This window comes from Leuciscus leuciscus, assembly GCF_965113295.1.
Source record: "Leuciscus leuciscus genome assembly, chromosome: 21".
Classification (NCBI taxonomy): domain Eukaryota; kingdom Metazoa; phylum Chordata; class Actinopteri; order Cypriniformes; family Leuciscidae; genus Leuciscus; species Leuciscus leuciscus.
The window spans coordinates 35,725,075-35,751,452 of NC_138745.1; the positions used below are offsets into that span (position 1 = coordinate 35,725,075).

General features: G+C 39.2%; 3 protein-coding genes across 3 annotated transcripts in view; 1 reads left to right on the top strand and 2 right to left on the bottom strand.

Annotated features, from left to right (window-relative positions):
* Positions 1-618: 618 nt before the first annotated feature.
* On the bottom strand, positions 619-7,709 carry LOC309485564 (dual specificity protein phosphatase 13A). Its single transcript, XM_082152485.1, has 3 exons — positions 7,046-7,709; positions 4,144-4,361; positions 619-1,650 (listed from the first exon to the last, which is right to left on the bottom strand). Exons 1-3 carry the CDS (start codon positions 7,171-7,173, stop codon positions 1,439-1,441), a joined length of 558 nt encoding a protein of 185 aa, XP_082008611.1. The 5' UTR covers positions 7,174-7,709; the 3' UTR covers positions 619-1,438.
* A 1,384-nt stretch (positions 7,710-9,093) lies between these two features.
* Positions 9,094-13,718, bottom strand: LOC309485622 (dual specificity protein phosphatase 13A-like). The gene is made up of 3 exons (XM_082152555.1): positions 13,416-13,718; positions 11,541-11,758; positions 9,094-9,336 (listed from the first exon to the last, which is right to left on the bottom strand). Exons 1-3 carry the CDS (start codon positions 13,529-13,531, stop codon positions 9,143-9,145), a joined length of 528 nt encoding a protein of 175 aa, XP_082008681.1. The 5' UTR covers positions 13,532-13,718; the 3' UTR covers positions 9,094-9,142.
* A 2,262-nt stretch (positions 13,719-15,980) lies between these two features.
* The window catches only part of LOC309484905 (sterile alpha motif domain containing 8), a 28,491-nt gene continuing 18,093 nt past the window's right edge, over positions 15,981-26,378 (top strand). Inside the window, exons 1-5 of the mRNA XM_082151379.1 lie at positions 15,981-16,008; positions 17,910-18,236; positions 20,158-20,425; positions 23,782-23,877; positions 25,449-25,566. Of these exons, the coding sequence (XP_082007505.1) occupies positions 15,984-16,008; positions 17,910-18,236; positions 20,158-20,425; positions 23,782-23,877; positions 25,449-25,566 (834 nt within the window). The 5' untranslated portion in view covers positions 15,981-15,983. The remainder of the gene's footprint in view (positions 16,009-17,909; positions 18,237-20,157; positions 20,426-23,781; positions 23,878-25,448; positions 25,567-26,378) is intronic.

Here is a 26,378-nt window from a genome sequence, read left to right on the forward strand (position 1 = left end):
TGCACAGTACTGTATATATATATATATATTCAAAAAATCTAAGTGTACAGAACTACAGAAATAAAATGTAAATTATCAAGAGTTCTGAAAGTCAACATGAAATCAACATTGGCTTTATTTACTTTAAAACATGTTCCTGGTGCTGTGAACAATTAATGAGTGCATGTTATTTTGACATTTGCAACATCTATATTAATGTACAATGCACACTATTGTTGAAAAGATTGAGGTCGGTAAGATTTGTTTGATTTTGAAAAAAATAATACTTTTATTCAATTGCAATTGTTCGGAAGTGACAATAAAGACATTTATAATGTTACAAAATACTCTATTTCAAATAAATGCTCTTCTTTTGAACGTTCTCTTCATCAAAGAATCCTGAAATAAAAATGTTTCACAGTTTCCACACAAAAAGCAGCAGCACCACCATTATCAACACTGATAATAATCATAAATGTTTCCTGAGCATCAAATCATCATAGAGAGATTTCTGAAGGATCATGTGACACTGAAGACTGGAGTAATGATGCTGAACATTCAGCTTTGATCACAGGAATACATAAAAATAAAATAAAAAAAAATTAAAAGTGAACAGTTATTTTAAATTTAAATAATAATATTTACTGTTTTTACTGTATTTTTTATCAAATAAATACAGCCTTGTTGAGCAGAAGAGACTTTAAAACATTAAAACCGCTGACTTTGTAATTGCTGACCCCTAAACATTTGCATGATCCTGTGGTGTTTTGGTCCTGTTGTGTGTGTGTGTGTGCGTGCGTGCGTGCGTGCGTGTGTGTGTGTGTGTGTGTGTGTGATGGTCCAGAGTTAGCTGTACATAGAGGTAGTGTGTTGAGTTTGTGTGAGCGTGAGTTTTAAAGTGTGTGTGTATTTACTAAACGGCCCTTCAAATGAATCCCGCAAACATTTCACTTTTCACCGACTATCTCTCTGTATTGCACTTATACTCTCTCTAAAAGTGCATGTTCAAGCCTTTATAAGATAAATATAGAGGTTACACTTTACTTTAAGGTGTCATTGTTACAGTGTAATTATATATTTCAGTACTGAGTAATATTAAGCAACTACATGTACTTACTATAGGGTTAGGGTAGGGTTTGGTGGAGGGTTAGTTGCATGTAATTATGCATAATTTACTGTTATTACTATGGTAAGTACATGTAACAAGGACACTGTAAAATAAAGTGTTACCAATATAGATATATAGATATATCATTTTTGACTGCTGCGATAGTCCATTTGAACTAGATTCTTCCATCAGCTTCACCCACAGTCAAATCTCATTGGTCCACATTCCAGCTCGTCGTTATTGCATATTAATTAGGTCGATAGCATCGTTCAGTGCAGAGAGACAAACCACTCGTCACGTCTCTGTCCGGGTTAGGACGTCCGTCATGTGACCGGTCCTGTCGTGGTTTTCTCACAGCAGGACACATCTCCGGTGTTTCCTCTTCCTCTGCAGGTCCAGATCCAGGAGCAGAGCTAGGAAGTTTCTGTTGGGATAAATGGCTCGTTTCTGGACGATGCGGCGTAAGGCCGTGTGCAGAGGCATGTTGTGATAAAGCATCAGGTACGCCAGCACTAGCGACGAGGAGCGGCTCATTCCCATGATGCAGTGCACCAGAACTTTTCCTGCAAGGAAGAGATAAGATCTGATCACATACAGACTTTATGACTTTAAAGGGTTAGTTCACCCAAAAATGAAAATTCTGTTAATAATTACTCACCCGTCAGACTTTCATTCATTCACAAATTAAGATATTTTTGATTAAATCTGAGAGCTGTCTCACTCCTCCATAGGCTTCTAGGTAATCGATATCTGCCAGGCCAGAAAAGTTAGTAAAGACATCGTTAAAATAGTCCAAGTGACTACAGTGGCTCAACCTTAAGTTTATCAAGCAACGAGAATACTTTTTGTGCGCAAAAACAAACAAAAATAACGACTTTATTCAATTCTTCATGTTCTTCTGTGTGTCTCTGAGTGAGTTCACGAGTGTAACAGCAGCGCTTCTGGGTTACGTCAGAACGGAGGCTCACTATTGGCCGACGCTGGTCATGTGTGTGATGCGAGTGATTCTGGCCAATAGTGAGCCTCCGTTCTGACGTAAAAAGTATTCTCGTCGCTTGATAAACTTAAGGTTGAGCCACTGGAGTCACTTGGACTATTTTAAACATTGTCTTTACTATCTTTCTGGGCCGGCAAGTTTCACTAACAGAGAAGCCTATGGAGGAGTGAGACAGCTCTCAGATTTAATCAAAAATATCTTAATTTGTGTTCCGAAGATGAACGAAAGTCTTACGGGAGAGTAATTACTGACAGAATTTTCATTTTTGGGTGAACTAACCCTTTAATAGAAGACATGACAGCAGCCTCTCATTCTTGCCTGTTCTTTGCTGGTAAAAATAACACCCACAATTCATTGCAATGATTCATTTGACAGTCCTGAGCTCACTGCTATTAATATTCTCCAACGCCACGACCTTCAGTCAGGTTACACCCTCGAGCCTTAGATAAGAGGTTTAATGCTTTTGAAAGAATCATCAAGGCTGCATTTATTTGATCAAAAATACAGTAAAAACAGTAATATTGTGAAATTATTACAAGTTAAAATAGCTGTTATATATAGTAAAGTGTAATTTATTCCTGTGATCAAAGCTGAATTTTCAGCATCATTACTCCACCTTAAAAAAGTTGTTATTGTTACAGTGTAATTATATATTTAAGTACTGAGTAATATTAAGCAACTACAATATTAAACTACAAGGATTAGGGTTTGATTGAGGGTTACTTGCATGTAATTATGCATCATTTACTGTTATTACTATGGTAAGTGCATGTAACATACACTAACCTAAAGGATTATTAGGAACACCATACTAATACTGTGTTTGACTCCCTTTCGCCTTCAGAACTGCCTTAATTCTACGTGTCATTGATTCAACAAGGTGCTGAAAGCATTCTTTAGAAATGTTGGCCCATATTGATAGGATAGCATCTTGCAGTTGATGGAGATTTGTGGGATGCACATCCAGGGTACGAAGCTCCCGTTCCACCACATCCCAAAGATGCTCTATTGGGTTGAGATCTGGTGACTGTGGGGGCCATTTTAGTACAGTGAACTCATTGTCATGTTCAAGAAACCAATTTGAAATGATTCGAGCTTTGTGACATGGTGCATTATCCTGCTGGAAGTAGCCATCAGAGGACGGGTACATGGTGGTCATAAAGGGATGGACATGGTCAGAAACAATGCTCAGGTAGGCCGTGGCATTTAAACGATGCCCATTTGGCACTAAGGGGCCTAAAGTGTGCCAAGAAAACATCCCCCACACCATTACACCACCACCACCAGCCTGCACAGTGGTAACAAGGCATGATGGATCCATGTTCTCATTCTGTTTACACCAAATTCTGACTCTACCATCTGAATGTCTCAACAGAAATCGAGACTCATCAGACCAGGCAACATTTTTCCAGTCTTCAACCGTCCAATTTTGGTGAGCTCGTGCAAATTGTAGCCTCTTTTTCCTATTTGTAGTGGAGATGAGTGGTACCCGGTGGGGTCTTCTGCTGTTGTAGCCCATCCGCCTCAAGGTTGTGCGTGTTGTGGCTTCACAAATGCTTTGCTGCATACCTCGGTTGTAACGAGTGGTTATTTCAGTCAAAGTTGCTCTTCTATCAGCTTGAATCAGTCGGCCCATTCTCCTCTGACCTCTAGCATCAACAAGGCATTTTCGCCCACAGGACTGCCGCATACTGGATGTTTTTCCCTTTTCACACCATTCCTTGTAAACCCTAGAAATGGTTGTGCATGAAAATCCCAGTAACTGAGCAGATTGTGAAATACTCAGACCGGCCCGTCTGGCACCAACAACCATGCCACGCTCAAAATTGCTTAAATCACCTTTCTTTCCCATTCTGACATTCAGTTTGGAGTTCAGGAGATTGTCTTGACCAGGACCACATCCCTAAATGCATTGAAGCAACTGCCATGTGATTGGTTGATTAGATAATTGCATTAATGAGAAATTGAACAGGTGTTCCTAATAATCCTTTAGGTGAGTGTATGTCACAAGGACACTGTAAAATAAAGTGTTACCATGAATTCTTCAATGATTTCTTACCATCAGGAGAGTTGAGAGCTTTGTGAATGAAATCTGCTGCCGGTTTGAAGTAAACGTCCAAATCAAAGTGCGTGGAGTCGTCAGCGGGGATGCCACAATACACGAAACTAGTGCCGTAATACTTCTGGTCCCCGATGCTTCCTCTCTTGGAGTGAGCGGCGTTCAGGATGTGAGTGATGCCGAGGTTCTGCAGGGCGCTTCGGTTCTGCGCTATTCCTCTGGTGGGACAAAATAATACATACATCATCGGAAGGGACATAAGCTTAAAACTGCAGTCTGTATGGTCACATATCAACATCAAGATCGACCTGGTTTACTTTCTTTTATTTTTTTGGTTCCACAAAGAACCATTATTTTTTACTTACTGTAGTGTGAAGAACATTTCCAAAATCTAAAGAACCCTTTTCCACTAAAATAGAACCTTTTGTGGAATGAAATGGTTCCATTGATGTTAAAGGAACCGTATGTAAGAAATGTATTTCAATTAATCATAAAATGGCCCTGATATGTCACTAGACATTAAGAAATCATGTTCATTTCAAATACTTATATCACTGACAACAGTAGTCCGGCCAGGATATTGTCATTTAAAAGTGAAGTTTCAGCCATCAACTGATGTTGATGTTGTCATGTTGTGTTTTGGCCTGATGCTCCACCCTCCACCTAGTCAGTAGTGTTTCGGCATCCGGGTTGCCAGCTCTGCTCTAGTTACCACAGCTGCAGCTACAAATGTGTCGGGTAAAAAATGGCAGCCTATCTGGCAACCTGGAGTCAGGGGGGAGGGGGAGGGGATACACCGCTCTACAGTAATTTGAAAGTGATTGCAGTACCAGTTTTGGCCACAATCTTGCATACGGTTCCTTTACAGGTTCTTCATGTAACCATTGATATTAAAGCTGCAGTCTGTTGTTTCTCCTCTCTGTTGCCATCTCTGTTCGAAATCTGCAATTGCAGTTATTCGCGGAATGATCAGCTTTACGTGGGTTGTGTCTCGGCACGGCACAGCACGGATGAATCCGATGTTTTGAGGAGAATGTGCATCTGTTAGTCGCCGCCGGTGTGGATCCTGGCATTCGCTATCACACATTATACTTTTGGGAAGTTTGACCAACATAAGAATTGGTCCAAGAATTTGACCAAGAAAAGAACAAGTAACATCCACATTTGTTCTGAGCAACTAAGGGGAAAAAAGCATTGCAGTAAATCACGCTGATTAAATCTAACGATCGCTCGTCATATCACGTCAAACCGTGCAAATTATACCTAGTTCTCAGATTGTTAATGTTAACATCATCAGCATCGCGTGACATTTAATGCCCTTCCGATATGATCCTTGTTTCCGCATGAGCCGGTGTCAGTCTCTTCTGTTCTGTAGCCGCTCCGAAGCCCGAATTCTTTCACGTTTTACAGCGGGTGAATCTCCAGCTGGTGATCGTTGTTTCAACCTTTCTGGATCCATCAAATGTAATTATATCCAGTGCTGTGAGAAAAGGCTATAAATCTCCAGCATCCTCACACTCATCGCCGACTAGCCCAGACTCTTCTCTATGTGGACAGATGTGTCTCTATGTGGACAGATGTGCTTTATGTGGACAGATGTGTCTCTATGTGGACAGATGTGTCTCTATGTGGACAGATGTGTCTCTATGTGGACAGATGTGTCTCTATGTGGACAGATGTGTCTCTATGTGGACAGATGTGTCTCTTTGTGGACAGATGTGTCTTTATGTGGACAGATGTGTCTCTATGTGGACAGATGTGTCTCTATGTGGACAGATGCGTCTCTATGTGGACAGATGCGTCTCTATGTGGACAGATGCGTCTCTATGTGGACAGATGCGTCTCTATGTGGACAGATGCGTCTCTATGTGGACAGATGCGTCTCTATGTGGACAGATGCGTCTCTATGTGGACAGATGTGTCTCTATGTGGACAGATGTGTCTCTATGTGAACAGATGTGACGTAACAACGCAAAGACATGGTCGAATTTCCTGTGTAAATCCACCAGTTCCACTGGAATTAAAAACATTATTACAAGCGTACCGGTTTGAGTCGAGCTACGGCAAGCAGAGAGTTCTGAACACTGGCTGGTGATGCACTTGCTCAGAAATTTATTTTGGATAATTTTTAACCCAAAAAAGTTACGGACTGCAGCTTTAATAAAAAATCTTTATTTTTTAAGAATGTAAGGAAGAGTTCAACAATATTTCACCTCCATTCTAGTATAAAACAGCCATTTTTCACCATCCAATGAACTTCTGATGGACAAATTTAAGCCCCGCCTTATTTTACCATATTTATAATATCATGTTTCACTCAGAAATGCATCAGTTTATGGAAGCAAAATGTTTTGGGAACGTAGTTTAAAGTTGACCTAAACAGTTCAGTTCAAGACTGATATCGTATATATCATGGAAATATGAAGAATGATATACAGTAGTGGCCAAAAGTGATGGAAAATTGACATCTTCACTCTTTATTCAAATATAATTAAAAATGCGTTAAAGATTTTGTAAGCATATTGCGCATTTGTGCTTGGAGTCGATTTGTTTTATTTGTGATCAAATGCAAATTGTGCAACAATTTTTTAGCCAGGCTGTCATACAGTTACATACATTATGAACACGAACAAAATATTAACAACTGATAATGTTGTAGTCAATATGTGCTTTCAGCTTCTTCTTTTTTTCTATGCATTATTTTTTTTTTATATAGTTTAATCGAACTTTGTAGAGTCATTAAAAACAAACATCAGTTTTGACCACTACTGTATAAATGTACATCTCAATGTGTAGCTCAATGTCTGGTGAAGTCAGCTTGATAAAACAGTCACATTTAAAACAGTATTAACATGATTTCTAGAGGCTCGAGAGATTGAGGTGTCGAGCGGCTTGTACTCACACATTCCCGATGTACAGGTTTGGCCAGACCTCGTCGATTTGGTGCAAGTTTAACTTACACGAGTTCAAGACTTTCTCCAGGTCCTTGACTGACATATACTCTTTCCTGCTATATTTACAGGCCATCATTTCTTCCCTGAATACCCGCCAGATAGACGAAGAGAGTGTGTTTATACAGACCCGGCGCTGCGGACTCGAGGCTCTCTGACTGATCCGCCACAACAGCTGGTACCCAATTTAGTGCCTTAGTGTGCAGATAGTCTTACTCACATGGTGTACACACACATGTACACACACTCCGCTAATTGACTAACAAGGCAAAGGTGTTCAGGATTACCTGATTATCTGATGCTTATTTGTTATCTTAGCCACCACATCTCCAGAAATGCATTCAAAACTGCATTTAAAGAACCATAAAGTGTTTATAATAAAGTCATTGTTCTGTGATAATCTTTCACTAAAGGTCAGACATCTTTTCCACATTTGCATTCAGATTTAAAAACTGGTGCAATTTGGAAATCATATACTGTAAGATCTTTTTGGAGATTAATAGACACTGTGAACTGTTGTTGTATGCAAATTAGCAGCATGAATATTTATAGACTTTACTTCTGTTGTTTCCCACGGATAAAATACCAACACACGGGTTTGGATCGACAGGAGGATTGAGTGAATGATGACAGAATTTGTATTGAATTATTATCAATTATGCAATTCTGATTTGCCAGGTAAAAAATTTATAAATAAAAAATGGAATTAAATAAATAAAACTGACAGCTGTGGGCAAATATAACAAAATACACCCCAAAATGCAAAACTAAACACAAAATAATTATAATTTAAATTGTTAAATTAAACTATAATTGTTTTTCACATTGTTTTATGCTTTCAAAAATATTGTACACTAAAAATACATGTATTTTAAAATATAAAATAAATCACTTAATCATCTAAATTACAACTAAACAATTGAAGATCTAATTTCACTGTAAATTCTAAAGTAATTCATTAGATTTTACTTCTAAAAACTCACAAAAAAAAACAAAAAAACAATGTCAAATTTACTTTTCTTTTGCACGTTTTTACATGCAGATTTTTTAGGTTAAAATCAACTTAAGTAAAATTAACAAAAGAAGTTTGTTGAGTAATTTCTACTTAGCAACACGCTGTTTCAAGCACATTTTACTCTGACAATATAACACTGGATAAAGACATGCTTTTACAGTGTATGCTTTACTTACATTAGACATCCAAGTAAATAACATATCTAGTGTAGACAAAATATCTACACAATAGAAATAATGTGGTGCCCACCCGAACACAGAGATGTGAATTCTTGCTACACAATAATACTAACATCCGTCAGATCATTTTTGAGTGTGAATGTCATTTTAAGCAGAAAATAAACTCCAGATGTCACAAAACAGCAAGTTACCTAACAACCAAAGCAATGATAAAACAGTGTTAAACAATCTTATTAAATATTCATGCCCCAATGCATGATGGGAACACCAGCAATCAGAAAGTTGAGTAGGTTTAACGTTGATATTTATGCATTAATTTCTACAAACTTACTAATATAGAATATACTTAATTTTTGTAATTCTTGCCTGGTTTAAGAGTTGCTGAGAGTTGATAATATTTCCCTCGCGTGCATTTAAAGTCGTATTAATATTTAAAATCTCAAGTTGTATCAATAGCAGAGGAGAAAGACCGCGAAATTTAACAAATACTACTGTTATTGTGTCACGAAATGTAGTTTTAAGAGTTTCAACAGATATATTGTTTATTTATAATTAAAAAAACACACTAACAACGTGAAATGTTTAATTTCACAATCTATAGCTTCGGTTAAAAACTAGTATATGAAACATATAAGTTAAAATACATTAATGACTCGTTATAACGTAGTACAAACGTCTACTAGAATGAAGTGATTTTGTATGATTTGTAACCAGGCACTAAAGCGATTACCCATAAAACGTGCTTTGAACCAATCGGATTGCTCGGGTCCTAAGCTCGACCTCGGACTCATCTCTTCAGGTCCTAAGCTCGGACTCATCTCTTCAGTCGGACTCATCTGTTCACCACACCGGCGTCACTTCATACAGCGCAGACTCGCATCAAGGGCCCGCAGCTGCTTGAGAAAGCCTCGGTTCGGGAAGATCCAGCGCCGCTGTTTGACTGTGTTAATGGCGTCCAGTAGAGAAAGCCTCTGGTGGATCATGAGATAAGCCAGAACCAGAGAGGCCGAGCGACTCACTCCCACCGCACAGTGAACCAAAACACGCTCTGCAGAAGAAGACCAGAGAACTGTGTACTTTATAAAAATCAGCACAGCAAAAAAGACATGATTGCATTGATCCAGGGTTCCCACGGGTCCTTAAGATCCTTGAAAGTTTGTGAATCTGAAAAAAAATAAAAATTCAAGGCCCTGGAAAGTTTTTGAAATTTAACATAATAGATACTTGAAAGTGCTTGAATTTAGTTTGTTTATTTAGTTTTCTAGAAAAAAATTCCATATTATTCCCTCCGGTCCGCTAATGTGTTATTTCGCCCACACTTCGTGGCCTATGCACACTAGCTTGCTTGATTTACGTTAGCTTAGCTATGGGCATTTACCAGGGGGGCAGTGTTTCAGAAAACACTGAAGCTTCCCTGGACGCCACCATTGATTAGCGGACCATCACCTGCTGTTAGCACTCCATTGACTCCCATTCATTTTGGCGTCACTTTGACAGCGAATAACTTTACATCTGAGGCGTTTAAAGACTCTATTTGTCCATTTCTAAAGAAACACGAAAATGTATAAAAGGCTCCATTACCTTGTATCTTTGTAAAAATAGGCTAATGATTGCGTCATAACCACGCGACTCTCTGTCGCACAGTAGAGAGATTACCGTATGGACAGGAGGAGAAGCTCGCGGGCAATCGGGGGGACGTGGAGGCAAAATGACAAAATAATTAATCAGAATACTTAGCAAAAGTTTCTCCTGCTCCTAGCTCATGGACACCTCCTACTCACACTCTCCGTCTCTGCAAGTTTCAGAAGGGAATGATTCAGATTTCTCTTGGCACAGCTACTAGAAGACAGACGGGTTGCTCACGTCACATCTACGTCGTCAAGCTCAGTTTGAGTCTGCGCAGTCGCTCAGCCATCAGGAAGAAGAGCTTCTAATTGACTTCACTTGTCTCCGTTGAATCCAATGGGGTCGCTGTGTCCATTTCTTTTACTGTCTATGGCATTTACGCGTTACGTTAAGTGTTTCCCTGTGTGAGGTGCTTTGTGTTGTACATTGCCATGACGTTCACTCACGCACAAAACAACTACGATGGTACCTCAACGTTTGTTGTTCGACACTACAAATGTGTTCCCACTTTAAAGCGAACACTAAAGCACTTTTCCTCGTTGGTCCCCCTACAGGTTGGAAGCGGAATTGTTCATTACAGCTGTCGTAAATAATTTAGTCTACCGTCACACGCTCGCTGTTTATCCAGCACCGGCTTTGGAATGAACGATGTCCAGAGACAAGGTAGAGTATGTTGCATGATTTTATGAAAGTATGATGTATTGCGACATCAGAAACGAAGAAAAACTAAATATTGACTATTGTAACGCTTGCCGTAAAGCAAGTCAAATGTGTAGTTTTCTTATGTCTCATTCGAACTACAGAAACGCGACCCGATCTGGCAAACTTGCATAGTGTGGTTATAGCCGATAGAGGGCCGCAAAGCGAATGCAGTAGTGCCGTTCTCCCTGTTACGAGTTCATGAACCACTGAAACCATTTGGGAAACATTATTTTAAAGGGGTGGTTGATTATGATTTCACTTTTCTAACTTTAGTTAGTGTGTAATGTTGCTGTTTGATCATAAACAACATCTGCAAAGTTACAACGCTCAAAGTTCAAAGCAAAGAGAGATATTTGCTTTTAAAGAAATTGCTTTTTAAGGACTACAACAAACGGCTGGTAGAGACTACACGAGCTTCCTCCCGGGTTAGTGACATCACTAACCCTAACATTTACATAAACCCCGCCCCCCGAACTAGAAGATAACTACACATAAGCTACATAAATTCATCAACTAACCATTCAGAAATGTCCTGTCCATGTAGAAGACATGTTGTCACTTCTTCTTGAGTCTCTCCATCTTTGTCTGACTCCGGTTTGAACATAAAAGGCTAAACGTTTTTGAAATTTTCAGTGCATGTGTGTGTGTGTGAGGTAAAAGGACACGAGCTGTTGTAGCTCCGCCCCCTGTGACGGGAGCAGCAGCTTATTTGCATTTAAAGGAACATACACAAATTGTGTTTTTGCTCACCCTCAAAAAGTGACAACTTTAACATGCTACATAAAAATATCTGTGGGGTATTTTGAGCTAAAACTTCACACACACATTTTACATCTTGTGAAAAGGGCATTATACCAACCCTTTAAGGTAAAAAAAAAGTTCTTTAGTGTGCCTTTAAGTAAACTGAGGCTCAGCAGATTTTACCTCCTGGAGAACCGAGAACCTCCTTGATATAATCAGCGCAGGGGTGAAAATACACCGACAGGTTGAACGATGGCGAATCGTCTGCTGCGACTCCGTAATACTCGACCGTTGACCCGTAGAACTGGTGGCTGCCCTGGCAGTGCATCTTCCCATGGGCGGCGTTCAGGACTCGAGTGATGCCCAGCTTCCACAGACTGAACCGGTCGTTGGCCACAGACCTGGAGATCATACACACACAAGCTGTTCAGATGTCAGACGGATCGCAGATCTCTGCGCAAATAAATTCAAGATGCCCATACAGTCTAACTCATCTAGAGAACAAGTAGTTGAACTGACTTGGAGACATTCATTTGGTGTGTGATTGTGGAAAAGGAGAAATTATTGTTTGAGATTCACCTTCTACATTTTATGGCAAAATCAGCTGTATTTCAGGGCACTATATGACGGCAAAAACTATTATGGCACTATTATGTAGTTTTTGCCACTATTATGGCAAAAATTTTGTCAGGCACACTGTAAATTCTATGTAAATTAAAGGTAATTCATACTTAATACTTCTGAAAATGAGCTCTCCTCTTCTAACTATGCACTGTAAAAAAAAAAAAAGTTAACTTAAAGTCCCCCTGTAGTCAATCATTGTATCCCTTAAAACTCATCTTTGATCACCAAAATTACATTTAAACGTTTTTTTTTTTTTTCTTTGAAGAGAATTTCTTAATGCCTTAAAATATCTTGAATGTAACTTGACACCCTTGCCTCATTTAGTATGCGTGGTTCTATGAATATGCAAATGAGCCCCGCCTCCACTCACTCACTCAGCTCAGAGATCCACTGGTTGACGATCACACGTTGATCTGATTGGTTACAAGGTAGTTTGTGACGTCAGAAACACCAGCGATTTCAAAGCGTGTGTTTGAGACTGTCTTTGGTTCACTGCAGTTTTAAGGAGGAAATACTCAGCAATGGTGTTGAATTATGAATTTACACATGGTTCGTGTTAAAGCATATTAAAAACACCACATAGACACATAAACAGTAAAAGCTTGGATTTCACCACAGGGGGACATTAAGGCAATCTATCCCATTCAACTGAAGTTAACTCAACAAATGTGCTCAGTCAACTTAAATACTTTTGTTCATCTAATGAGTAGCAGGTGTAGTCTTTTGAACTTAAAAATGATTGTCACGGCAACTAAAGATTGTTTAGCAATGCAGAGAGCATCCTCTTCTTTCGCACGTATTCCTCAACACAACAAACATCTCAAACATAGTGATGATCAACAAATGTTAATTCAGTACAAATATTAACTCTGAACCATGGCAGCTAAATAACAGTGACATAAATGTAGCCAGTAAATTCAAAGCAATTATAATTGTTTTAATGATAGTTGCTATAATGCATGCTGGGAACTGGCACAACATTGTTCAATGTAAAATATATATTCTTCTCTATATTTTTGGCATTATGGTATTTTTGGGCACTATATGTGTATTTGAATGTGCAAAACGTGTCTATTATGACCAAAAATTCTAACTGAGATACAAGCAAATATATATAAATACTATATAAATAAACAATTCATAATTGTGTGTATATATATATTAAATTGGTTTTTATCTTTGTATCTTTCATTTTAATTTTAGTTAAAGTTTTAGTCATTTTCTTGTAACATTACTTGTGTGAATCTTGAGACAAAACAGTGACACTGACATATTTTTAGATGCTTTCAGTAAAAACAGCTCAAACATGCATTTTAGTCTGAGACTAGCTTAAGCCTCGTCTGTGAAACCAGGGGCAATTTAGACTAAATGAAAACGAGTAATGTTGGTTTGGCTTTCTTTCTTTAATTTATCTATAATAACCCTGCGACTCACATATCACCCAGGAAAAGGTTGGGCCAGACTTCATCCGCATGATTCCCACTCCTCTTTCCTCCAAACAGGACTTTCTCCAGTTCCCTAATGGAGGGCGTTTCACAGACATCATCCATTAGACAGACTCAGTCATCGTGGATGTGTGTGTGTGTGTGTGTGTGTGTGTGTGTGTGTGTGTGTGTGTGTGTGTGTGTGTGTGTGTGTGTGTGTGTGTGTGTGTGTGTGTGTGTGTGTGTGTGTGTGTGTGTGTGTGTGTGTGTGTGTGTGTGTGTGTATGTGTGTGTGATATGAGCACGACTACACCTTCTGTGTCTCTCCTGGAAGATGTGCATGTCATATCTGCTGCTGTCCAATATGATCTGATAGTTAATCTGAAGTGACAGGAGCAGGTGCAGCTGCTAATCTAAAATTAAAACAGACTCTCTACCTAGCAACCATTTTAGCAATGCTTCAGTGTCCACCCAGAACACCCTAGCAACCTTGGCATCATAACAGTGAGTTTTAGCATGTACCAAACATATCAGTAAAACTACGGGGTGCTTAAAATAAATAAATAGTAAATACAGGTAATTAAATCAAATTAATTAAACTCAAAGGGGTTCAGATGACTAAAAAGGTTGTGAGGAGCGCATTAGAAAACTGCAGGATGGTGTAATTCCACATGTTGGCCAGAAGATGTCGCTGTGTGTGCCAGCGGAAGTGACCTCATCTGCAGTATTTACACACACACTCACGACACACACGTCCACTGATGTCAGATCGACTGCACCTCCAGCTGGGTTACAGCGAAATGATTTACCACAGATGTCCCGATAGAGCGACGTTTAGGAGAGTAATCGCAATTCGCAGTGTATAATCTGATGTTTAATGTAAGTGAAGCGCGAAAGGCTAAGCGCTAGCATGCTAACACACTCACATGCATCTGAAATATCCTCCTAATACTGGCATGATGTATTGTAATGGCGTATGAACCCATTTTCAGGTTTATACTTGATTTTATTCTCAGTGTATTATTGCTGTGATAGGTTTGTGGCTGGGGATAAGAAATGCTAGTCAAGACATTTGCATATTTTAAGTGTCGCACTGCATATTTGTGTCATTTGCTGCTGTTTAAGATTGATGTTATGAGCCTCGTGTACCGCAGACAGGTTCTAGGTGGACAGCTCACTAGGTTCTGTGTCACAGTCAGTGTTATTATCATCCTGACAGGTCCAAAGGGTGGGATTGTACCCGTTTGGCAGGTACCGGGTCCTTTTCCTTATCAACAAGCTTCTCTGTGTCAGGTATTGATTAAAGTCCTCAGTGTGACGATCTGAGAGACATTATACCTGAGGTACTTTACTAACAGACTCATATTACTTCACTCTTGTTTTCTGATAACACGGTATTATTTCTCTCTGCTGCTGAGGGGCGTGGTTAGTGAATGGGGCGTGGTTAGCATAGGGGCGTGTCATCATGTGGGTGTGGCTATCTGTTGGATTGACTTTGTTGGGCGTGGCCACTGTGATGCTTTTGAAGGAATAGTCGATGTGGAAAAATACATATTTAATTTTTTTTAACTAATTTTCCTTGGATGAGTAGTTGATTAATCAGTTCTAAATGCAAGGGTGTTTATGTTTTATAATTAGACTATTTTTTTCTATGTCGATAAGTCGTGTTTTTAGGAGGCATTTACATTAGGAGAACTTTAAAGGCCCCCTGTGGTCGATACTTTTATCCCTTAAAACTCATCTTTGATCACCAAAATGACATGCATTCAAGCTATTTAGGGCATGAAGATATAACTCGACACCCTTGCCTCATTTAGTATACGCAGATCTATGAATATGCAAATGAGCCCCGCCTCCACTCACTCACAGCACCTCAGAGATCCACTCGTTGACGATCACACGTTGATCTGATTGGTTGCAAGGTATTTTAAGCACTATTGCTAAGAAAAAATATGTTAAAAAAAAAACAAAAGCAGCTCAAATGACTTGTGCACTTTATACAAATCTTCTGAAACCACATGAACACAAATTAAATGAATTACTTTTATGGCACTTTTCCAAGTTCCTCTCCAGTATAAATAGTACATCATTTTTTTTCTGGTGGCATTTAAGAAAGAATTGTTCATTATCAGCAACCTCAGCTGTTCATGCAGAACAAAATGAACTTGATTGATAAAATAACACCAGCAATAGTGCAGCTTTATCTGGTCATCTTCTGGTCTTTTGTTTAGTATTTACTTGCTTATTTGTTTAGATTATCCAAAGTAAAGCGTGATGCCGACATGCACGTGATCATCTGTTCATCTCGTCACTGAGTTGCTTGTTCACTTCTGTCTTTCAGCTTCTTTTGCGTGAGAAAAGGACTAGTAAAGTCACAGTATCACGGTCATAAGACTAAAGTGTGGTGCTGTTAGACCAGCGGTCTGCTGTGTTTTACTGATGTGTCAGGGAGATCTGTTGCTGGTTTAGCAGGAAAAGAGGATGTTTCTTCACATGTTAGCCTGACGCCGGCACGCATGTCTCTGCGAGTGAGACTCTTGAGCATAAAGAGCATGTTTCTCTTCCTGTGGAGTGTTAAATGCAGCGGTTAATGGGTGTAAAGTGTAAGTCTGGGTGTGTTTCTGAGCATTAAGGATCTGTTGCTTCGGAGGAGAGTTAACACAGTCGTCCAGAGGGAAAAGACGGACACGTGAAGTGGTTTCTGAGAGCTAATGAAGCGAGATTCGGGAACAGAACGAGATGTTTTTAAACCTTACTTCTAGGCCAGTGGTTCTTGACCTTCTTCACTGCTGTTGTCCACTGCAATATCTGAAGACCCGACACTTCTAGTTTCTGTACGTTATGTTTCATATGATTCCAAAAGTTTTCAGAGCCGGATTTTTTTTTTTTTTTTTTTTGCAAAAGATTTTGCAAGCCTTTTCTATTCATTTGTTTTTTTACTCACAATTTTCTACCTGATAAAAATGTTAGATCTTGGCTTAACTACAAACAAATCCTTTTATTATTATTATTATTATTATAAAAAATATTTTTTATTATTATTTTAAAAAAATATATTTTTTATTAATTAATTGTATTCATTCCAGGTAAAAAAAAAAATTGAGTGGGTGAAAAAAACAAAAACAAACGTATTTTAATGCTTGTTTTGTCTTATTTTAAATTATTTTACGTTTTAGTTTTATAATCACCCCATGGTTGAGAGTCACTGCTTTTAAAAGTGCTGAAATTAAGCTTTAGTTTTAAGCAAATGCATCTTTTTCTTTTTCAATACTGAGTAATTGACCTATAAATTGTGAATGCAAAGTCTTTATATAACTAATCATTTATGTTTCTCATAACTGATCTCAGGCTGCATTATATAACGCTGTCCTAATTAGGAATATGATCAGAGATTGCGTACGTGTTCACAACAAACAAAATGAATGAAATGACTTGAATAAAGTTTTGTTTTTTAGCCGGAAAAGTTTCAGCAATCGAGCCAGTAAATGATCCGATCTTCCCGTCGCTAATAAACAGCAGGAACATGAAGAAATCTTGCTAAATGAAATCAGTTTTCAGTGCTAGCAGGGGCAATAACTCATAGTTCAAGAAGTGTGTTGCAATCTATTATCAGAACAACTATATGCACATCATCAGTGGAATCTGTTCTTTCATATTTGGCAATTTTCATTGATTTCGCCACACAGTTCCTTGGACTCCAGCAACTGCGATTTAGCTGCATTTTGTGATTTGATTTGATTCTTAACTTGTGCTTTAAGAGGCAGTTTTTCACGTCCAGTCGTCTCTGGACAAGCATAGACTGCTTACTCAGACTGAAGCTTGATGAACACGCTGGTTACAGGCCAGACACTCACAGCTCAAGCCAAGAGGCACAGCTGGGATCCAGTTCTCTGTGCTGTGAATGTGTTTTACCAGAGTATCGACATATGTGCTGGTTTACATCTTTAGCACGTCTATATATGTGCTAGTTTACATCTGGATGTGATGTGCAACTCCACAAAGAAGCAGGTGGAGCAAAGATGAAAAATAGTTCATTGTCCCACTGCCTTCAAATGTGACAAAACCAGTCTCGAGTCGCACGGGTATATCTGAGGCAATAGCCAACACTACGTTGTATGGGTCAAAATTATCGATTTTTCTTTTATGCCAAAAGTCATTTGGATATTAAGGAAAGATCATGTTCCATGAAGGTTTCCTACCATAAATGTATAAAATATATATTTGTGTGAGTGGATGCTGCACAATCATGAATATAAATGAACAACTTTAGTGGCGATTTTTTTGCATCCTCAGATTCCAGATTTTCAATAGTTGTATCTCTGCCAAATATTGTCCTATCTTAACAAACCATACATCAATGGACAGCTTATTTATTCAGCTTTCAGATAAATCTCAATTTAAAAAAAAATTGTTCCAGGGTCACATATGTGTTTGTTATTGGCTTTCATTATTCACCTTGTTGCTGACATGTCTTTAAAAACGGTTGTTTCTGTGTTCTGTCCAGTGTCGCTGAGAATGCGCGAGCGAGAGATGGCCGGTAACGGTGGGCAGGTCAGCGTCCGGCACTGGACGCCGAAGCACGTGGGCCGCTGGCTGCGTGAAGAGGGTTTCTGCGATTACGTGGACCTGCTGTGCAACAAACACCGGCTGGACGGGACCAGCCTGATGAGCCTGAGCGAGTACGACCTGCGCTCTCCTCCGCTGGAACTCAAGGTCCTGGGAGACATCAAACGGCTGATGGTTTCTCTCAGGAAGCTTCAGAAGCAGAACCCCGACGTGTTGGAGGAGCTCGGCCTGTCGTACGACGGACACTCGCCTCAGAACAGTGCAGGTGCTGCTTCGGATTATGATCCTCTCTAGATTTGAGCTATTTGTGTGTGTTTTTTTGTAGTTCTGATGTTGTTCAGGCAGAGTAATGCTGAGGCGTTTACATTAGAGGTGAGCTTTACTACACACACAGCTAAAGTACAGCACAAGGGCTGCACGATATTGAAGAACATTGCGATATGCGATAACTCGATATGATAATGCTTAAAGTGTGTAAAATAAACTCAAGTTATCTTTAAGATTATATAACCTACATGTGTGTTTCACATTCTTTTTGTGACGAGAAAACATCCCTAAACTTCTGAAAGTGAACAGCAGTGTTTTACTGTAGCGTAAGAAGTGTTATTTTAACATCAGTGGGGTTCAGTGGTTCAGGTTATCCTACATTAGGGTTATTAACAACAGAAACTGAATAATCAAATGTAAAAATAAACACTGCTTAGTTTTCACCATATGAATTAAATATATCCTGATTCTTATTAAAGCTACAAAAGTTATTCAGCCGAGAGCAGCGAGTGATTTTCTCTTTGTCTTTTGTTCAAGACCCGTTATTGCAAGCCGTTGCGATATGCATATCACGATATATACATTTGCGATATTTCAATAATTTTGATATATTGTGCAGCCCTAAGCTAGCCTGGTTAAAACCAGACCATTCTCAGAAGTAACTGAGTTATGGTCTGGCAAAGCTTCATTAATAACTCATTTCCAAAGGGGCGTCACCAACGGACGTCGCTCAAATGCCTCTGGGCACAATTGGATAGACCTAAAACCAATCAGAGATCATCATCGTGTAAAGCCGTATGCTGCGTCCCTAAGTTACACTACGCCATAAAAGTATGTACTCTTTTTGTGAAGAAAAGGTATTTACTTTTAAATGTGTAGCAAAAAAGTAGGCAAGCTTTGGGACATACTACTTCGTCATCTTTATCGGACGGATCTGTCGCGTGCGTCCTGTCACGTAAACTGCCCTGTCAATCATCTCGTCACAGTTAAAATCCTCTATTAAATCTAATTTAATTTCCTACCGTTTCGGAGAGAAATGTAGCAGCACGTTCATCTGCCAGTGGGTCTTTCATGGAGACTGGCCTCATGTGTTTGCAATTTGAATATAATAATGCATTTAAAAGTTGCTGCGCACCAACGGACGTCGCTCAAATGCCTCTGGGCACAATTGGATAGACCTAAAACCAATCAGAGAGATCGTCATCGTGTAAAGCCCGCCTCAACGTTTCTGATTGGTGCCACGATTTCGAGGGATTAGAAATGGGCTTGAATGAGCTCTTTGCCAGACTACTTGCAGAGCAAATCTAAATTTGCCGGAAGTTGTCTGGGTTTTCCCAGGCTAGCTCTAAGCACAATAATTTAAAGTCCCCCTGTAGTCAATCGTTTTATCCCTTAAACTCATAAAAAAATTACATATTTAAGCGTTTTTTTCCTTGGGAAGAAAATTCTTCCTGCCTTAAAATGTAACTTGACACCCTTGCCTCATTTAGTATGCGTGGTTCTATGAATATGCAAATGAGCCCCACCTCCACTCACTCACTCAGCTCAGAGATCCACTGGTTGACGATCACACGTCGACCTGATTGGTTACGAGGTAGTTTGTGACGTCGGAAACCGGGATGGGCAAGAGAGATCGAGTACTCGTTCGTGACAGCGATGATCAATCATGAAAATGATAATCGCCCTGACTTTAAAAAATATAATTATTTATGTTTTTCTCTGATTGGTTAATGTGGAATTTGCGGCGCTTTCTGAGGTCTGATTTGTTAGCGTTAGACAGCATGCATAAAAATGTAACCAAAATTAGCATAAAAATGGGCGTGTTTCTGATATTTAAATATCGTGTTTACTATTTACCATTTTAAATCTGCCAGGTGAAGTCTGAAACAGGTATAGTCTGTGTATTTGGTGTTGTTCAGGTGGAGTGGACTGGTTGTGTAACGGTGAATCTGTGCGGGACTGCGATGCCGTTCTGGACGCATTGAACGGCGACCAGTATCACCAGTACAACAACGGCAAATACAAGCAGCAGCCGCGGAGACTGGACCCGGAGTACTGGAAGACCATCCTCAGCTCCGTCTACGTGGTCTTTGTCTTCGGCTTCACCTCGTTTGTCATGGTGATCGTCCACGAGCGAGTGCCGGACATGAGAATGTACCCGCCGCTACCCGACATCTTCCTGGACAGGTGCGTGTGTGCTGATGTGACGCCTGTGGGGTTAATGACACAGTTTTAATCAGTTATTAGTCATTAAACAGACTTGTGTCTATGGTGACAAACACATTGTTTAACACAGGAACTCCTGCCATCACGTCTGGGGTCGATAAGGGGTCGGTCTCTTCTGCTCACCAAGGCTGCATTTATTTGATCAAAAATACAGTAAAAACTGTGATATTGTGAAATAATATTACTATTTAAAATAATGGTTTTCTATTTTAAAATATAGTAAAGTGTAATTTATTCCTGTGATCAAAGCTGCATTTTCAGCATCATTACTCCAGTCTTCAGTGTCACATGATCCTTCAGAAATCAGTATAATATCATTATTTGATGCTCAAGAAACATTATTATCAATGTTGAAAACTGCTTAATATTTTTTTGGAAACCGTGACAGATTTTTTTTTCCTCTGGATAATTTAACGAATTTTAAAGTTGCAAAAGTTGTATAAAGCCAGCCAATCACATTGCAGTTATTGATTTTAAGCCAGCATTTTCCTTTTTTTGTGTGTGTGCAACAATGTGCATCAGATGGACGTAATTTTTATTTGTGTATATATATGCATATTTGTAACATGTATACGTTTCAGAGCTGCGTTTCCCAAAGTTGGCTTTACTATTCTCTATGATCAGCCGAGGCTCACGATGCTTCTGGGAAAATTCTGCTTTAGAAGCTACTTTAACTATATTTAAAGTAGTTTGTGAGTTGATGAAAAGCTAATTAAATCATACAAATGTAAAATTAACATTATCTGCATGTCATTAAAGCAATAACCCCCCAAAAAGCCGTGAATTTAAAACAGCTAAGGGTCGTCATAAGGCACGACGTTTCATAAATGACCATGAACAGTCATCAGAGAACCGTGTTCATCTAAATCACCTTTTAACCCTCTGATGCTCTTCGGTCACTTTTGACCGGGAAGAGAACGAGTGTGACTCCCAAATGAGGGTTTGAGATTAACTTTTTCACCCACTGGCCAATTTGATTACTCAATTTTTAAGTTACCGGCCATTCAGAACTTCTACTAGCCAAGTCTCCTTTGAGCTTCCCTCTTTTTCTTGCTGACCTTAATTCTTTTATTTCATCCCTTAGACTTATAAATAACAAAAAAAGTGCCCAATTTTTGATGCATTATGATTATTTATTCAAAGATAAGACTTAACCTTGTTGTTATTCTTTTCTTTTCTTTTTTGTATGTATAATAACATAATGTTCTGTATGCAAATCCAGGATATATTTTTTTTAAATGTATTTATTTATTTACTTACTTACTTACTTACTTACTTACTTACTTACTTAAAGGGACAATGTGTAGCTTTTTAGGTATTTTATTATCTAAAATCTATATTTTTATTCATAAATATGCCCTCAATGGTGTACAAATACCTATGCCAATGTTCAGACTAATCCTCGTAAACGAAGAATTTATTATCTTTATATACATGGGACGGGTAAGTCCACGGAGGCTTCCATGTAGTTCCGCCATCTTGAAAAACTATAATAGCAGAGAGGGACAAAAAGTACTAGGCCAACGCGTTTCTACAACGCGTTTCGTTTAGAGCCAGCGTCACGTGACTGAAGCCAGCAGAAGCGGAGGAGCAGAGCAGTGAGAGGCGCTTGTCACTGCACCGGCAAGTTTAAAAGGCTGCACTGCACGGTTATTTATACACCGTTCATTCATACATACATGAGTCACAGGATAAGGAGTCCTCGTCGTCGAAAAAGTCCAAAATAGATCGTAAAAGGAAACGTGACCGGAGATTACAAAAACAAGGGTTACTGTCAGGATAGCTAATGCAGGAGAAAGCTTTCAAAAGAGACCCTGAAGTTGCCTGCTTTCTTCTCGACAGGTAAGTCAATGTTACAGTCTTAATTACAAGCTTTTTTTTCATTGCTTGGTTGTGTACTTTATTATATAGACAGTCGAACATTTATAGTTAAAAGTTAAACAGGCTCTTTGATGAATAGCAGCTATTGAGTAAAGTAATGTTAGAGAAGGCTCTGATGATGATGATATCTAACAATGCACATACTTCAAAAAATATAACGAGTGAAGAAGGCATTACTACTAATTACCATAGTTAATGTTTTTGACAGTCAGTAGTTCATACTGTAACATTCTTTTTTTCGTTGTTTCAAGTTTCAGTTTGTTTTAAATAACAAACATGTTCACCCGAAGAAAAACTCGAAGTGCTATTATAAGACATCCTGTCATAGCTTTTAGGTACATAACGGCTACCGTAGATGCAACGCGCATTTGAAAAAGTGAGGCGCTGGAGAGCATTATTCGTTTGAATGCAAAATACAATTTCACCACTAGATGGGAGAAATTCCTACACAATGTCCCTTTAACTTACTTTATTTATTTATTTATTTATTTATTCTTTTTCGTATCATTGTTTGTTCATTGTAAGAGATACAACCTTGCTTCACTTCCCTGAGCTTGTAATTATGTTTAAGTTCTGCAATAAAAAAAAATAAGAAAAAAATAAAAATAAATAAAAGAACTTCTACTAGCCAAAAAAAAAGAGGAAGAAATTAACCAGATTATCTACGTCACATCTTATATTAAAATTTGGATTTCATACATTCATTTCTTATTCAATCAAAATCATGTCATCCAGCAATACTCATCTTTTTGTAAATAAAAAAAAATAAATAAAAAAAAAAGTGTTTTCGGTGGACCGATCAATACAATACAAAGAACATGTAGGATGTTGGAAAATAGCAATGTCTTTCCTGTTAACCAAATGCTTTTTAATCTTCACTATTGCTTCAATACTAGTGAACAAGCGCGCCGTTATATGATGCGTAGTGACGTGTGTGTTCAAGTTAGCCAGATATGAGCAGATTCTGGGCAATACGCTGTATTTAATACATCATGATGACTCACGAGTTGAGTATTTGTGCTAAATCCGAGCATATTTGGCTTACACGAACTTCCCCAGCAAAGTGAGTAAACATGTTAACACGCCAAATTGGCTGGTGATTTGACAGCGTTACATGTTGGCGGGTGTTAATTTCAAACCCTGGTTGAGACTAGGCAATATCAAGATGCCAGATCTCAGTTGTTGAGTTGTGACCTGCTCTAATGCCCTCTAACATGATGATGATTGAGGGTTTGTGGCAGCAAAAATAAACGTAACAGCTCTTATTTTGAGTTGTAGCCGTTAGACACTGAGGTTTGTGGTTTCCTGTTGATGATCATGATGGTTAGAGGACACAGCTGAAGATGAACGGCATGACAACACAAAATAGCTTCTGTTTGGAAGAGGATTTGTGTTTTCTCTTTTTGACTTCTCGCCTGGTTCTCTTCTCCCTACAGTGTACCCAGAATCCCCTGGGCTTTTGCGATGGCTGAGGCCTGTGGCGTGATCCTTTGCTCGATGTGGCTGCTAGTTCTGCTGCTTCATAAACACAGGTAACACACAAGCTTTCTTGACTGAGAAAAGCCAGAAAATGTATTTTTTGCTTATGTGGATGAAAGACAACAACTCCCAGAATGCACTTGCTTCACTGCCCTTGGAGGCCACTCCCAAGCCACGCCTACCGGTAAGAGAGCGCAGTTGAAAACAACAAGGCTAGGCTACTAGTGAGACTCTGACGAGTTTGCCCGGGATTTCGAGATCGCCCAAAATGTCCGGGAATCGGCTTTAGCGTTCTACAGTCGCCATTCATCATGTTTACTGTGGCGAGCAGGACGAGGCTGAGGGGCGCGGGAGAACGGCGAGCAGGACGAGGCTGAGGGGCGCGGGAGAACGGCGAGCAGGACGAGGCTGAGGGCCGCGGGAGAACGGCGAGCAGGACGAGGCTGAGGGGCGCGGGAGAACGGCGAGCAGGACGAGGCTGAGGGGCGCGGGAGAACGGCGCGAGGCCGGTGGCGTGATTACTGATGAGTGACACCTGTGAGACGCGCCGGTCTCGTATCTCTCACGGAGGAGCGGAATTTTCTTAGCAATGTTAAAACGCACATCAACCGATCACTTGTTTAGCGTTCATGTAAACACTACATTCAGATTCACCGATCAGAATGAATTCAGTTAGATTGAAACAAAAGGTGTGCATGTAAACAATGAATGGCGACTGCAGAAAGCAAAAGCTGAATCCCGGACATTTTGGACGATCTCGACGGCCGGACATGTCCGGGAAGAAGAGGATGGTAACCCCTACTACTCAGCTTTCTCCTACTACTCAGCTTTCTCCTAATACTCAGCTTTCTCCACAGAACAAGAGCCTGTTAGCTTAGCTTCCAAAGAAAGATGGCTGACACTATGTGTACATTCTGTGAGTGAGATCCCTCTATGGGCGGGTTGAACACATGCGGGACAGCTCCTCCTACTGGCTGGAGTCTCTCGCCTCTGGCCAAAAAATCCTCCGATGACGCAAAATGACGATTTTTGCGTCATCGGAGGATTTTTTCCAGACAAAAAATACATAAATCTCTCGTCTCAGGGGGATATGAGGGAGGAAAGCCCGGTAATTCGAAAATACTACAGGTTTTCTACTAATACAAAGCTTAATGCTAAATCCTGAAGTATCCCTTTAAATGTTTTGGTGATTGCATTTAATATTACACTTTCAATAAAGGTGTTTTTAGGCATGTTTTCAGTGCATTTACTCTGTTCTGACCAGCATGTGGCGTTTCAAGCGCTTCAAAATCATTTTACGTGAATCAGTGAATCATTTTGCGAAGGAATTGGTTCAGTTGATTCGAAGTTTAGACCCGTCACTAGTGTACACTGTATGATTGTTCACGTCTTAGACAATTTGTCAGGCATCATACAATAATTTTAATTTCAAGTATGTGGGGTTTTGGGTCCAAATAAAGTCATTTTAGAGTTGGAACAAATCATTATATTTCATTACATTTTCTCCTGTACCAAGGAATTGTGCACAATAAGCGTGTTTTGAGAGACATGAGTTTGTTTCTCTTGAATCATGACAGTGTCTCGTCACCCGACGGCCCTGAGAATCCTCTTTTATTTGTTTCAGGTCGATCCTGTTGAGGCGGTTGTGTAGTCTGATGGGGACGGTCTTCATGCTGCGGTGCGTCACTATGTTTGTGACGTCTCTGTCTGTGCCGGGTCAACACCTGCAGTGCACTGGGAAGGTACAGACACTTTGATTTAATCAATTATTCTCTTTTCATCAGCGCTGAGGTCACGGGTTCATCTCCCAGTGATCGTGTGCCTGATTCGATGCTTGTGTTTCTTGAATGCGATGTAAATCACTTTGGATAGAAGCACCCACCTAATGCATACATGTAAACTGTGACAAGCTCCATCCAAGATGTGAGAAATGTTGATTAAACGTATGTGGTTCATTCAATTCACATTTATTTGTATAGCACTTCACAATACATATCGTTTCAAAGCAGCTTTACAGAAAAGGCTTGTGTCTGCGTTACCAGTGATAGATCGGCTGTATTTCAGCGATGCACATTTACAGATCATGCCGTTCGCTAACAATGTAGTAATTTATACTAGTAATATATATAAAAAATTATAATAACGGAGGAAAAAAAATGTGTTGTGTCAGTATATTATATATATATACACACATACTGACACAACACACTTTTTTTCCTCCGTTATTATAATTTTTATTCTAATTTCATCAAAAATAAGCATTAAACGGCTTAAAACCAAAACAACAACAATTGGCATAATGTTAAAATACTTTACAATTTTCTGATTTTAGTGTCCTTGTTACATATATACTTACTGTAGTAATAACAGTAAATTATACATAATTACATGCAACTAACCCTCAACCAAAGCCTAACCCTATAATAAGTACATGTATAATTACTCTAACAAGGGCACCTTAAAATAGTGTTATTTATTTATTTATTTATTTTTTGAGTGAATGAACCGAACAAGAAATGTTGATTAAATGTATTGTTCATTCAATACCAAAAAG